The sequence below is a fragment of the Pezoporus flaviventris genome, unplaced genomic scaffold (genome assembly GCF_033815535.1).
Source record: "Pezoporus flaviventris isolate CSIRO_AGI_PZ_B2104156 unplaced genomic scaffold, CSIRO_AGI_Pfla_v1 ptg000035l, whole genome shotgun sequence".
Classification (NCBI taxonomy): Eukaryota; Metazoa; Chordata; class Aves; order Psittaciformes; family Psittacidae; genus Pezoporus; species Pezoporus flaviventris.
The window spans coordinates 721,927-736,919 of NW_026892583.1; the positions used below are offsets into that span (position 1 = coordinate 721,927).

Consider the following 14,993-nt stretch of genomic DNA (forward strand, 5'->3'; position numbering starts at 1 on the left):
CTTATTCAAAATGTCATTAGTGAGATTCCAAAAGTTATATACAGTTCTCATAGAAGTTTTAAGATCGACAAAGACATGTTGGAAGTAGAATACAGGTTTTGAAAATGAGACAGCAAGGTTTCGAAACTGCTGTTTGGCCTTAGTCAATAGAAACTCGCTAGAAATAAGCATCATCATTGTAATCTTTTAGAAATTAGAAGTCTGAGGACAGTGGCATCCAAAAAAGAAAGGTGGAGATCTGTGATACTAAACAAAAATGAATGGTACCAAGTGTATTATTGTGGAATTGAGACAAGTTTTCTGTAAGCTGGAGGTTTATCTGCATGCACCACTGACATCACTAGTCACTGACAGATCAGTATATTTGCAGTTAACTAGAAGCAAAATTTAGACTTAAAATAGAATGCATTATCTTGCTGTACCTTTAGTTAGACAATTCAGCGTACTTTTACTATCCCTTTTAGACTGTTTCCATATTTACTTTCTCTGGTTTTTTAGGTGCGTGTGTGTCAATATATTATCCAGGAAAAGGAAAAGGAACTGCAGGCACAGAGAGAAAAGCATGAGCAGGAGCTCTTTAAATTGGCTGCTAAATGTGACGCAAGTGCTGACCTAGAACAGGTATGTTGCTTTGGAAACTCAATAGCTTGCTTTGATTTAGTTATACATGGCAAATTGAAATCATGTAATTACTAACCTCTGCAGCACAGTTCTGATCTCTGCTTGGGAAAATAAAGGTAAGTCTTTTTCCTTTGAAAGTTTTAACTCCGTTGATTGTTTGATTGTATTTTGTTTCGCTAGCTACTAAAAGCCTTGAAACAGAAGCTCCATGAAAAGGAAGAAGTCATGCTGGGAAGGACACAGGTGATAGATGTCTTGCAGAAAGAACTGGATGCCAAGGACCAGCAATTGAAAGTAAGAAATAGAATCATAAAATCGCAGAATGGTTTGGGTTGGGAAGGACCATAAGATAATCTAATTCCACCCCCCCTGCCACAGGCAGGCACGCCTTCCACTAGACCAGGTTGCTCCAAGCCCTGTCTGACCTGGCCTTGAACACTGCCAGGGATGGGGCACTCACAACTTCCTTTGGAAGCTTGAGCCAGTGCCTCACCACTCTTGCAACTGAGAATTTCTTCTTTATATCTAACGTCAGTTTAAACCCATTCCTCCTTGTTCTAACACTTCAGCCCCTGATGAAGAGTCCCTCTCTGTCATCCTTGTAGCCCCTTTCAGATACTGGAGGCTGCTGTGAGGTCTCCCCAGAGCCTTCTCTTCTCCAGGCTGAACAGCTCCAGTTTTCTCAGCCTGTCTCTGTATGAGAGTGCTCCACCCCACTTATCATCCTCATGGCCTCCCCTGAACTCGCTTCAATAGTTCTATGCCCTTCTTATGCTGGGGACACCAGAACTATACACAGTACTCCAAGTGAGGTCTCAATAGTATAAGTGCAAAACTAAACTGATCAGGTCAATTACAAGTTCACAAAGCTGTTTGGTTGTGCACAAAAGATAGTTTTACATAAAATATTTAGGCAGCTCTTTGGAGGCCTTGGCATGTGCTAATAACAGGCGTAGTTGTGCAAGCAGATATGAATTCCAGTTAGAAAATCAGTGTAAAGGAGAAGAAAAGCCCATAAAATATGAAACTGGAAACTCTCACCCAAGTTTGTCTTGATTAGTTTTGGGAACTTGCCATGTAGGGAAGACTTTTACTGTCAAAAGCTTTTGGGTTCTCTAGAGACTGCAGCAGCCCCAAAAGTGAGGTTTAATTTTCCCCCTCCCAAAGAGTGTTTTGCTACTTGTTTATCTTTCCTTTTGCTGTATTTCTACTAATTGCAAAAGCAACACCTATCAAAATTCTTTGTGTTTTAGAATCTAGCATGACCCCTGATTATAGCCTTTGAGTGCAGCTGCTCCAGTTCAACAGTATAGAAAAAGGACTTTGCAGTCACCGAGATAGGTATCTAGAGACTCTTTACTGGAACAGGCATGTTATAGCCTGCCTGGGGTGCCAGGTCCAACATTTTACCTATTTCCACCAAAATTTCAACTTCCCAAGCAGTTTTAACCATATTTTGGAAACATTCACTCTGCTGTTCTGCACAGCTTCTCTACTTGGACAGTTTACAATCTCAGGTTTATGTATCATGAAAGTGGTTTTTTGAACAGCAGGAGTGAGTGGCCTGCTCTTTTCCTACAGTGATCTTTTCTACCGCTTTATATGTTAGAATAACTGATCTAAAGGCACTAAAAGTAGAATAAGCACTAACAGAAAACTAGTTAGCAACAAAATATTGTAAAGGAGAACTAGATCAGTTTGCCAACTTTAATGGATGTAGGTGACCATACCTGGGTCACCCTGTAGTGAGCATTCTTAATCTTTGAATTCACTCTTACAGGTCTGCTTCGGGGTTTGTTTGGGGATTTTTTTAAATATTCCATAGAAACAAAACTTTTTTGTTCCATTTTCATCTGTTGGAGTGATTGCATGTTAGGTTGCTCTCAGTGCTGCCATTTTGCTGAAGTCCCCACTTCAGTCTTGGAAAGTCAGAGCTGAGTAGCAGAACTTTTGTAGTAGAGCCAGATTACCAGCAGTAGCCCTGATTTCTTATTATAGTCTATGTATGTATGATTATATCTGTATTGTAGCAGTACAGATACAATATTTGACAGTAGTACTAAATGTATTTCTGTTTTAATATAAAAGTGTTTTCTGTTTTTCTTCCTTTTTTTTCCCAGGAGATTAATGAAAACCTGAAACGTCTTCTGTCTGAAAAAGAAAACCTTCAGTCTAAACTGGATGCTGAGAAACACGTAATGAGAGCCCAGTTAAAAGACATGATGGAGAAACATGAGCTTGAAATGACAAAAGTTAAGGAGAAATATAATGCTGAACTGCATGAAATTCAAGAGAAACATGAAACAGAGCTGCAAGAGAAGGATCAGGCCCTGTTTCAGCTGAAGAAACAAGTGGAGGAGTTAAGTGGTAGTGGACAAACAAAGTCAAAAGAAGTTGGCGATCTGGAGTCTATAACCAAAGAGAAGATGAAAGATTTAGAAGGTATCTTATTTAAACAGTTATTGTACATGAAGGGTTCCTTTGCCCCTGTTACATACTGTTTGCCAATTTTATACCTCTTGCAAGTAGAGCTACATTAAATTTAGTGGAAGAGATACTGCCACACTAATTAAAAGGTATCTCTGGTCAAATACTATAATCTTGAGGGTTATAGGAACACTGAGATAATCACATGAACTATACATTTCTTACTGCATTTTTTATTGTTAATGTTTTTCTGTAAATGTAATTGTCTCATATAAGTGCGTAACTTCCAGTTGTTAAATAAATTAAATGTAGGCCTTTGTATTAATAACCTTTTTATGGTTTAAATAATTCTTTTCCATCTTGTTTCTTAGCACAAGTGAAATTGAAAACAGAAGAGGCCAGCAAATCTGAAGCAAAGTTTCTGAAAATGAAAGCTTGGTCTAAATCAAAAATCAAACAACTGGAGGATGAACTAAAAAATGTATGTGTAACATTATGGTTAATACTCCATGGCTGTTTTAAACTATTGTGCTTGGAGATTTGACTGAAAGAAGTAAAATATGGGGTAAATAGAGTATTAAAATAATTTATTTGAAGTATCTTTATATGTAAATTAGTGTATGAAAATTATATTGACATAAAATGTTGATACAGGGTGAAGTTTCAACAAAAATTAATATAAACTGGTGTTCAACCCAGCATTCAGAAGTAGATCTATTAGAGATTAGCTGGTTTATTTCAAATATTGGAAACACAGCTATTCTAGTTGACTTTGCTGTGATTTTGGTGTTTGATGCATTTGAAAACTCGTAACTCTTTTTTCCTTTAGTTTTCATCAAAGAATAATGATGTGTCTGCCTTAAACAATCGTATCTCAGAATTAGAAACGGAAAATGAAGAACTCCAGACAAAGCTGCAGTCATTACATGAAATTAGAACTCAAAATGGTAAAAAAGAGTCTTTCTTTTGCAGATGACTAAAAGTAAAGAGACAAAGATAAATGAACTTTCTCATTTTCATTTTCAAAGTGTATCTTTTTTTGAAACAGATTCTGAAGTAACTTTATGCGATTTTGAACAGAAGCATAGAGTGTTTTAAGTCAGAGTTACAGCTCAGCTTTTCCTTCTCTAAATCTGCCTGTGCATGATTCTTGTTACATTTAGGCTTAGGCAGAATAGGTGTAAACTTTTCCAAAAAGTGGCAGAAGCACCTTCTTAGGAGGAAAAATGAGGCCAAACAGAGCTGGAAAATTTATCATAGTATATACAATACACTTCTGAGAGCAGTGAGTTAATATTAATATTATTAATATAAAAAAAGATAATTAAGAATTTTCTTTTGTAAGGATTTGAGAGAGAATTTTTTCTTAAAACCTCAGTTTAAAGTAGAGCTCAGAGATATTTTTTTTCTGTTTCACTCTGCGTTTTCTCTGATGTCCTTTCTATAAATGGAAGGTGGTTGAATTTTCAGGTCACCAGTCTAAATTGCTAGCAGCTTAGATTTAAAGCTCTCATCAATATTTAATAATCAAGAAGACAGTATCATGGCTAGATGCATAATGCAGCCCAAGAGGTCATCTAATTCAAACAAATTATCATCTGAATTTTCATTTTGAATCTTTCATTTTATTTTTTATTTATTATTTTTGCATGCTAATAAACCAAATTTCTGATTTTTTTTTTTTTTTTTTTGTAGAAGAATTGCTGACTAAGCTGGAGGTCTATGAAGAGCAGCAAAGGAAGCTGCAAGCTGATCTTGACCAAGTTACAAAGAGGGCAGCTTCACAGGTTAACTTTAAAATTGATTTCTATGAGTTACTGATTCACTCGAACAGTGCTAATTAGACATTGAGAAGTGTGTGTGCTGGATTTTGGAGCTGAAAATGAATTTAGTGATGTATGGAACTGACTGTGTCAGTAGCTCTTCAGTTGGACCACAAGGTGACAGGTTCTGAATTTCTTAAAATGAATGATTTCTACTTACTTTGCCATGTACCTTAAATTGCATTTTTTTCTAAGCAGTTTATTTAGTTACATGTAACACAAATCATCAAACTATTGTTTTGTATACAATATGAATAGCTTTCAGAAGGAAATAATAGCTGTAGCCTGTTGATGAATGTATAGGCTTGGAGAAGAAAGTGAGAAGACTCAGGAAATACTGCTTAAGGGCTTTAGATGGATTGACAGTACACGTTAGTTATGGTAGCTTTGTACAGCCCTAGCAGAGGGCCAGTTTGAAACAGTTATTATATTTCGCTTAAAAAAGAATTGGTTTTTTCCAAATTTTATGGAAAAATTGGGGTTTCTTTTGGCAAAATCTTAACATAGTTTTTATTTTGATGGAAAGGCAGTAACATTTCTATTCTGTTCACAGGGGAAAAAAGTTAATAGAGATTTGTTATCCCTCATAAAGACAATTGGATATTGCTTTACTTTGAAATATTGCTAAGATGATGATGTGCCATAAAAATAATTTGATTTAAAAAGCCATTTTTGTTTAAAAATATGTGAGATTTTACAGATTGCTGAGGCTTGGTTTTTACGTAACCTACAATAGCAATTGTCATCGCTGTCATAGATCTTTATGCAAAGTGGTTAATTGTAATGGATTGTTTTCTCTGTGAATGGTTTGCCAACTTCGATGTTATTTACATTTGCAGTGGGATTTGGTAAATATATTTTTGTGCTCAATTTCTCTTGTTTAGGCCAGTGAATCAGGTAGTGTGGATGAGCTGCAGAGTCAGCTCTTGGAATGGCAAGAAAATGTACAAGAGTCGGAGGAGTCGCACGATCAAGTCAGGGAAGAGAAATCTGCTATGGCCTTGAGAATGGCTCAGATTGAGGAGGAGAGAGAAGGTGAATTGTTTTATGTACAGTACAGTTACAGTCTCTTTGTGTGTGCTGTAGTTCAGACTGAATTGGTAGCAAACCACCACGCCTTAGTTCTATAGTCATAAGACTTGTATAGTGACTGAAATTGCTTAAATTTGCAATTTCTCCTTTTTCCTATTTCCTTGGATCTATGTTTTTTGTACATTTGTCTTTTTTGTATCATTTTTATGAGTAGATGCACTCATTCTGTTTACCATCTGAGTTGCTGGTTTGTAAGACTGCTTGAACTTAACTGTGAAAGCTTATTGTCTGCATACACATGGTCAGTGATAAAAAGTTCACCCCTGAAATATTAAAGGTGCCTGCTTAGAACAACCCATGAAGGTGTGGGGAACCATATAGGCTTGGCTTGAATTTGATGAGTAGAGGTGGTGCTTTAGTAAAATGTACCTGAGATGGAGTTTCCCTTTAGGCATAATTAATGAGAAATCTTTCTTAGAGTATTTAGTAATCTGTTAGTAAGTGTCGCTTGTATAGGTCACCTGAATAACATTAACTGATAGTTGTTTGGATCTAAAGATATTAAATTGCCTACAGAAAATAAGTAATCTAAGGTTTTATAGTTTTCTAAATTATTAATAAAACAATGATGAGAAAGTGAAGCAGCTTCTATTAAAACTTACAAAAGTCCGGATAATTTCAGATAGTTTTTACTGCTTTTTCCATGCCAACTGGTACTGTAAAGTAATTTTTGTACTCTTAGTTAACTGTGTAGGAATTAATGGAGAATTTGAGTGCACACAACCTACCATCGTAATTAATCCACTTAGTTAATTTGTGATTGAGTCATTGTTCATTTACATGAACAATTTGGAAGTTCAGCATGGAAGCACAGAAAAGCTTTAAGGATCGCATCTCTTCCTTTTGAGGGATTTACATGTGTAATGCTTTGAAACGGAAAGAGAATAATACTCCTTTCATTAAAACAACCTGTTACCTCACCTGGAGTAACTGCAGCTCCACATGCAATTTTGATACCAGTTGTGGAACTTCATCTGTGTCAGTCCATGTTTGATTTTGTGTTTTTTTTTCCCCTGGGATAAGCATGACCTTTCTGTTTCTTTTTCCTGCCGTTGCACCTGATGAGCACTCAGCGTCCCTTCCCCCTCCACTCCTACCCTACACTGCGATTTGGTCAGCCAGTGAGAACAGAGTTTCCCATCAGTTTTGTGCATGCAGGTTCCTGCAGCAATGGCAACTTTTAATGTACTGTTGCTGATTTCTCCTGGTTTGGCTTCTTTGGAGGAAATTGCCAACAGTACCTTATAAGATTTGCCATTGATGGTATGTGGGTTTTAGCAATACATGTAACAAATGCTGGGTTTAACTTGATTTTTTTTCCTGCCTTGCAATACCTGTTTCTTCATTTATATTAACCAAATCATCTTCGTTTTCCTTTGTAGTAACAGCTGACTCCATATTTATGTTGTAACCTTATCTAGAGAAAAATTTCTTCACTTGCTACAAGTGGCTGTGACTAAGTAAGAAGCGAATTCATTTAAATGCTCTAAGTAGGACTTGAAATTCAGTAGCGGTTAACAAAAAACCAAAACCACAGTTATATTCCATCCTCTAAATTGCTGAACTTTGCATGCATTCATATTAGGCACCAACATTTTAAAATTGTAGAATCAACAACGTTGGAAAAGACCTTTAAGATCAGCAAGTCTAGCCTTTAAGCAACATATAAACCCACTATTCATTCCATCATAGTCTATGACAATTTGCCATATGTGGTCATTGTCTCTTTCGGTTTGAATGTGTGGGGAGCTGCAAAAGCATAGAGATTGACAGTGTTGATTACACTTAAGACCAGGGCTTGTTTCTTCTGCAGACCACTAAAGATTGTGATATTTAGCGTGAATAGGAACTAGAGACACAGCGTTAGTTAATTTAAATGTGTGTGCAGAAAGGTGTTCTGGGAAGCTTTTCATAATTTGCGCTAGATACAATTGCAATTGAAAAGCTCCCTGAGCTGTTGTAAAACATTAGAAAATGTGTTTGCTTACTAATTGTTGATAAATTAATGCTAAATTTAACTGAAAGTGTTTAATGCTTGCTTAGGTGTTCTAAGTAATTGTAAAGCTCTGGTTTCTCTACTTCGATTTTTCATGTGATAATGGTAATTTAATTCTTTTTTTCCTTATCAAATACTTAAAAGCCTAAATATTTTTGTGTTCCTGAAGGTCATTGTGTTATGCATTCTGATTATGCTTAAACCCAGACCACATCAAATTCCATGTCCAAGAAATTTAATTTATTTTTATTTCTTTTCCCCTCCAAAGGAGGGATTAAGTTCTTTCCTTGCTTCTTGATTCGCGTCACTGATTTCAGTGACAGCTCTTGTAAACAGAGGTGTAAGGCTTGTGATCAACATTTGGCACTTATTTTCACACCTTTGAAGAAGTATGTATGAGAATTAGAGTTGTAAAATCTATACGGGAAAATAAACAAAGGTGTGTAACATGAATGCTGCTAAAGTGACAGTGCCAGAAGCCAAAGTGTGACTAAAACCAGAATTAAACCCCAATTTAACAGACCTGCTTTAAGAGGGTCATTAATTTTCTTTCTCTGTTTAACTTTTTTCCTCTAATCTCTTCTGACAACATGTTAAGTATGGAATTTAGAAATATTACAGGAAGAACTTTAATCTAGGAAGTATTACTGAACTGCATGTTAGTGACATTATGGTATATGTCCAAGTACTCCTTGGACAACTCAGCTGGAAGTTGAGTGTTCCCAGTGGGGCTCAACCACCTCATTTCAGGTATTAGCCTCACAGATGCTTCAACATAGGTTCTCTGAATTTTGCATGCTGTGAGGACAACTGTGGATTGATGTGGTTAAATTGAAAGCTAAATGTGTAACTGTCTAATTAATCTAACTTTTAATTAAAGTATGGAGCCACCTTTGCTTTCACTTCTGTTTGCTGGCTGTTCTGTTTTGTCTGCTTTGCATGAAACATCTGTTCCAAATCTGTTGCCCCAAACATGTTTTGTCATATCACAAAACAGATGGGAATGTACCTGAAATGAAAAAATCATTTCTAACAATGGACAGGATGCATACCTAAGCTTTCATATTCTGAATTTATGCAGTGTGTTTATTTACAAGTGATTCTGTATTTGTCTTAAAAAGAATGGTATTACTAATCTGTGATAAAATGGTTTGATGCCAGTTTGCAGTGTAACACGTGCTTGTGACTTCCTCAGGTGGCCTGGCTTTGTGGCTCATACTAAAATCAAAGTTGGAAGGAACACGTCATTTCCATAAAACTCATTGTTCAGATTGTGAACCGCACAGCTGTTTCAGCTGATGCCTTTCTCATACAAATGAGGTATATTTTAACCTGGTAAATTGAAATGAGATGTAATATAGCACTTGAATTGGTTGGCATTTTTTTCTAGTATCAGTATAACCTCACCCTTTTTAGTCTTCTGTATAAAATCTTCATTTAGAGCTGACGAAGAACTAAGGTTAGGCTTCAGTTTGCTTCTTCTTAGTAAGACAAACTTTAGTTTTATGTTCTGTGTACTAATGTTGGAGAGAAATCACAAGGTAAATGCAGTGAATTGCTTCTTTAATCTTGTTCCTATCACTCATTCATAGGGACTTCAGCCTGTCCCTGGCCTCTCTTTTCATGTAGTAGTGTCTGATATAAATGTAATTGCATTCCTGTGGCACAAAACTGATTGAGGATGACTGGTTCTTTCCTGGCTGCTCTGATCCAGCCATAGTCTCAGGGGAACAGGAGCTGGAGGAGGAACTGACCACAGTTCAAGGAATGGGCAGGCTACAGGAGGCAAGAAGAAAAAGCAATCAAACCAGCAGGGAGCTTCAGGTGGGTTAAAAGAGAGTTTATTTTTGCCTGCATGTTAATAAAAATATGGAAAGTACTGTTATTTGTATGGTGGTTTACACTTAAAACAGTAAGGACTTAACTTAGATTACTTACAGAACTGAAAATGTTGGTAATTTAATGATTGTAGCCAGACATAGCAAGAAGGTAAGAAATTCCAATGCATCACACGTCTCCATTCCATGAGTCTACTTAATTTTACACTGAAAACTAATGAGCTTCCCTCTGGAGTAATTCACTCCAATGCTTGAAGCTATGTGCATGATTAATATGTTAAGGCTGTCTTTGGTTAAGATACAATCTTTATGAATCTGTTGGTGGAGCTTTGCTGAATAACTGTTGAGTAGTGTCACTTCATTCCGGTGTAATTCTGGGTACTTGGTGATGTAAGTTGCACAAAAAGATGATAGTTCTTGTAAGAAAAATTTGATGTCATTGTCACATTAACATACCACTGGAAGTGTAATTTAATGTTTAGTTAAATCCAGTACTTTACTCTGAGATTCAGACAACCTATTAATTAGAAATCAGGGGACTAATTAAGGTATGCAGACATAGTTAATCATTGGCCTTTCAGATGCCTGAGGGTGTCTTCACAGGCCTGGCAGATACTACAGAAACCTGTGGAAGACTTGGCTTTTCTGGAAATAAAAGCTGGAAGCTGGGCAGGTTACTCCAGTGTCCACAGCAATCCCATGTACTTTTAAGCACCTGATTCACATGCTGAGTTTTAGGACAGGAGGATTGGAACTGAATGATCTTACGGTCCTTTCCAACCCAAACCATTCTGTGATTCTATAATGTGTCTTTTACCCATGCTTCCTTTCTTCTTTAATTCAAACTTCATTCTCATGTTTCGTGCATAGGAAGAATACAACTTTGACAGAAAACAATGCTTTCAAGAATTGAACGCCACCTTGGATAGCACTGATTCAGCTGAAGGAGAAAACATGGGAGGTTGGTGGCCAGAGTACACTTCACCTAATGCAGGTGTGATAGAGACTAGACAGTTTATTAAAGCATGCACAGCATCTGTATTTTGTGTCTATTTTTGTTTTCAAATTCAACTAACAACCCATTTGTGGTGTATTCTAATCTTTGTGGAATTTTTTTGGCTTTCCTTTTCTGTTTCATTTTAAAGCATGTGCGTGCTGGATGAACTGCCTAGTTTTGGTTCAGAATTAGAATACACAACCACACACTGGAATTGGTTGAGCCTTGGTGCCTATGAAATACCCTCTGTGGCAAGATCATACATTTTTTAAGTTATGAGTCTTGTCCTGTGAATGTGTTTCCAATTTACATCACAGTTGCGTTGCAAAGCAGAATTGTGTTCCATTGCTGTATGCTTTTAATTTAAAAGTCAAATTCTTATTTTTTTTAATGCTAATGTTTCCGTATCGATGATAAAGGCTGCAAATATCTCTTATTAAAGTGTAATAGACTCACTTGATAGAGACCAGTTTGATTATCAATAATTGCTTAAGATTTAATCCTCTAATTACATGATTAACTTGCGATTAAAGGAACAGGAGCCACATGATTGATTGAGCCACAATATTGTTTAGATAATATTGTCAATGAGAAACTTAACATGAGCCCGCAGTGTCCGCTCGCAGCCCAGAAAGCCAACTGTATCCTGGGCTGCATCAAAAGGAGTGTGACCAGCAGGTCCAAGGAGGTGATCCTGCCCCTCTACTCTGCTCTCATGAGACCTCACTTGGAGTACTGTGTGCAGTTCTGGTGTCCTCAACATAAAAAGGACATGGAGCTGTTGGAACAAGTCCAGAGGAGGCCACGAGGATGATCAGGGGACTGGAGCACCTCCTGTATGGAGACAGGCTGAGAAAGTTGGGGCTGTTCAGTCTGGAGAAGAGAAGGCTACATCTAGTCCTCAGAGCAGCTTCCAGTATCTGAAGGGGGCCTATAGGGATGCTGGGGAGGGACTCTTCATTAGGGACTGTAGTGACAGGATAAGAGGTAATGGGTTAAAACTGAAACAGGGGAAGTTTAGATTAGATATAAGGAAGAAGTTCTTTACTGTGAGGGTGGTGAGGCACTGGAATGGGTTGCCCAGGGAGGTTGTGAATGCTCCATCCCTGGCAGTGTTGAAGGCCAGGTTGGACAGAGCCTTGGGTGCCATGGTTTAGTGTGAGGTGTCCCTGCCCATGGCAGGGGGGTTGGAACTAGGTGATCTTAAGGTCCTTTCCAACCCTAACTATTCTATGATTCTGTGAGTATTTCTGCCAGGGTCTGAGTTTTTAAGCTATGCAAGTTTATTTTAGTTTTCTGTCAGTTAAGGGTAATTTTGACATCTCATTTTTGGAAACAGAAGACCTCAGGCATTTCCACTGGCAATGGTTGAGACCTGATTGTGCCCAAACCAGTGAGAATTGTGAATAAGAAGCTGAAACCATTTCTAGACTTCAGGAATTTTAGTAGACCTTTCCTGAAATAACTTCTTCTTTGACTTAAGTAGGTTTACGGAGTGTGGTTGAAGAGTTGGAATTGGAAAGAAATCAACTGCAGGAACAAATTCTTTTTCTAGAAGAGCGTTGTCAAGATTTGGAAGACAGATTGCAGCTCCAGGGGAGAATGGAGGCTCTTCAGGTGAGCTATTATAGTATGTAAAACCTCATGATATAAGAGAATCATTTTAGTCTCTGTATATTCTTACAATTTTAATCTGCAGTAAGACAAAACCATCAATTTGCAGCTAGCAAAAATGTCTAAAGCCTACTTTATACATGATAATTATGTTGCCAGAGAGTGTACATGTCTTGTATTATGCTCTGAAGTTGAAGCCTTTCACTTTTGTTCAGCATATGGAGAGACTTATTTGGAAGTAAGCGTTATTATTTGTTTGACAAAACAGAGTAAAAGGTAACATGATTTTCATTATCCTACGTAGGGCCTTTGTCAGAAGGTCCAGAATTGGATTTTGTTACTACTGGCATAAGTCTTCCTCTTCTTATGTCCCTCAAATTCCTTTCTTGTAAATGTATGTGTGCATTATTATTTATGTATACACACACATTTATAGAAAAGAAACTGTTTAAATATAGGAAAATAATTAGTATTTCAATATTTTGATATAAAATCTAAACCCCAGATATCAAATTGATATATATTTATATTGTAAAAGCATTCAACAGGTGCACCAAAAGGAACGGTACAGTAAATATTCATCTGAAAAGTTATTTTTAATATTGCCTGACTGACAAGTTTCTGTGTTTGAATAAAACTCTTTCAGGCCTGCTGTGAGAGATCAGTTGTGTCATGTAGTGCAAATAAAGTTTGCAGATTATCATAGATCTTCATCTGTTAAATTGCACATTAATGATATTAAGATGAAAGACAACCTTATATTAATTATTCCTTGAGAATCTTGTAACAAAGCCTTTCAATACAGGTAACCTTTGGTGTAGATGAAGAAGGGCAGCTATTGAGGGCGGTACAGGTGTGTTCTGCCTCCTCCAAAAGGCTAGCTTATTTTCATTAGTGGTGACAGGTTTGCCCTGTTTGTCCTATTTGCTGTTGATTGTGGATATGTGTTGTGCTTTTGGGTTTGGGTTGGGTGGTTGCTGTTGTAAGATACTTTGGTTTGTGGTTTTCTTTTTGAATTGGTGCTGTGGATCTGGTTAGAGTAGGAGATTTGTATTGTGTTTAAAAACAAAAGCTGTGTGAATGAAGCTTGCTTCCTCTTTTTTTTCTCCATAATTCCTCATATTTTACATTTCTTCAACCTGAAAAAATAGGCCAAAAAATATTGCAAGTTTGGTACTATCTTCAAACCAATGAGGAAAGTGGTCTATTCAAAGCAGTAAGATAAGTAAGCTGCCTTAACACAGTCTTGAGTGTGTGTGTTGTTTTGGGTATACAGCAATCATCCTAGAGTTCCTACTAAAGGAGGTATTTCTGCCAGGTGGGTTGCATCTATCTGACTAATATCACATCTGAACTTGTGATAGGAGTGTTGTAGTTTGCACTGATACCTGCTAACGTGCTGGAATAATGGTCTCTTACTCCTGTGTAGAATGTAAATCTCCTGAAGAGTCAGATTTACATGACTCCAGTTATTTCATGCTGTTCTGAGTGTTTGTGTATGATAATGCTCTTCATTAATTTTTTGTTGCAGAATGAAAATGAACGTTTGCAAACTCAACTCACCCAAATACGCAACCAACAAAAACAAGATATGGAAAAGCATCAGCTTCTGATCTCTGGCTTGAATGAGCAGCTTAAAGGGTAAAATAAAGGGTCTTCACAACTCTGTACAGGATTAGCTTTCTTTGCTTTAAGCTTAAACTTGGACTGAGAAGTATACTCTTTTAAAACACCTGCGAAAGAGTTACATGAATCCTGCTTCTGATTGCAGTAATGTTATATTTGTACTTGGAAGTTTAAATGGAAAATGTAAAAAATGACTGTTCTTTTAGGAAAATAGTTTGGGGCTAATTCTAGAAAGCTTAAAGCCGACTTTGTTTTCAAAATGTCTAAGTACGTATTTTCTTTTTAGCTTAAGTGACAGGAATAGCTTCCTTGAAAATTCACTTGGAGAAAAAGAACTGAAGTTGTTGAGCACAACAGAAAAATTGGAACAAATTGAAACTTTGAGGAAATTGCTTCAAGAAAAGGATCTTTTGAACAAAGAGCTTGGTGAAAAGTTTGTGCATACTGAGCAAAAAGTAAGTTTTATTGTTAAATAGTATTATTAGAACTGGTGAGCATTAGGCATAACTTTCTACTTGTGTCCCAGCAGCAGTATTGCAGTTTTCCCTAAGAGTTTTTCTCTGTTTCTTTACAGTTTTGTCCATGTGATTGCTTTGCTTTAAGTTGGGTGTAAGGATTTCTTAGACCAAACACAGAGCTTTGCATGAAAGTATGTTTTATTGGGGTGATAAGTTATCCTCATTTATTAATTTCAATTTATAAACCTCACTGTTGTGTAAACTGAATATTATAACACTAACATCACAATTTTAACATAGTTCTATATATTTCTATCACGTTGCCTTCTATTTTTAACACTAAGCTGAATGAAGCCTTAAAGAAATGCAGCGTGTATGAAGTGGAGACCACTGAGCAGAAAACAGTCATCAGTGATCTAACAGAAAAAGTTGCCACACTGAAGGAAAAGGTAACTCATTAAAATGAAGAGATGCTATGTTCTTTTGACACAGCCTATTTAA

The 14,993-nt window shown here is 36.8% G+C and overlaps 1 protein-coding gene across 6 annotated transcripts in view; it reads left to right on the forward strand.

Annotated features, from left to right (window-relative positions):
- Positions 1 to 14,993, forward strand: part of LOC133273691 (golgin subfamily B member 1-like) — a 45,004-nt gene that overhangs the window by 9,341 nt on the left and 20,670 nt on the right. For 3 of the 6 annotated variants that reach the window (XR_009744915.1, XM_061462076.1, XM_061462080.1), the window contains exons 8-20: positions 499 to 621; positions 802 to 915; positions 2,742 to 3,063; positions 3,420 to 3,529; positions 3,878 to 3,995; positions 4,744 to 4,835; positions 5,756 to 5,906; positions 9,674 to 9,783; positions 10,668 to 10,791; positions 12,278 to 12,411; positions 13,940 to 14,049; positions 14,321 to 14,489; positions 14,837 to 14,941. Coding sequence is in view for 5 of the 6 variants with exons in the window: in XM_061462076.1 (XP_061318060.1) it covers positions 499 to 621; positions 802 to 915; positions 2,742 to 3,063; positions 3,420 to 3,529; positions 3,878 to 3,995; positions 4,744 to 4,835; positions 5,756 to 5,906; positions 9,674 to 9,783; positions 10,668 to 10,791; positions 12,278 to 12,411; positions 13,940 to 14,049; positions 14,321 to 14,489; positions 14,837 to 14,941 (1,782 nt within the window). In the remaining variant the exon portion in view is untranslated. The remainder of the gene's footprint in view (positions 1 to 498; positions 622 to 801; positions 916 to 2,741; positions 3,064 to 3,419; positions 3,530 to 3,877; positions 3,996 to 4,743; positions 4,836 to 5,755; positions 5,907 to 9,673; positions 9,784 to 10,667; positions 10,792 to 12,277; positions 12,412 to 13,939; positions 14,050 to 14,320; positions 14,490 to 14,836; positions 14,942 to 14,993) is intronic. The other 3 variants (XM_061462077.1, XM_061462078.1, XM_061462079.1) reach the window with 3 other exon arrangements.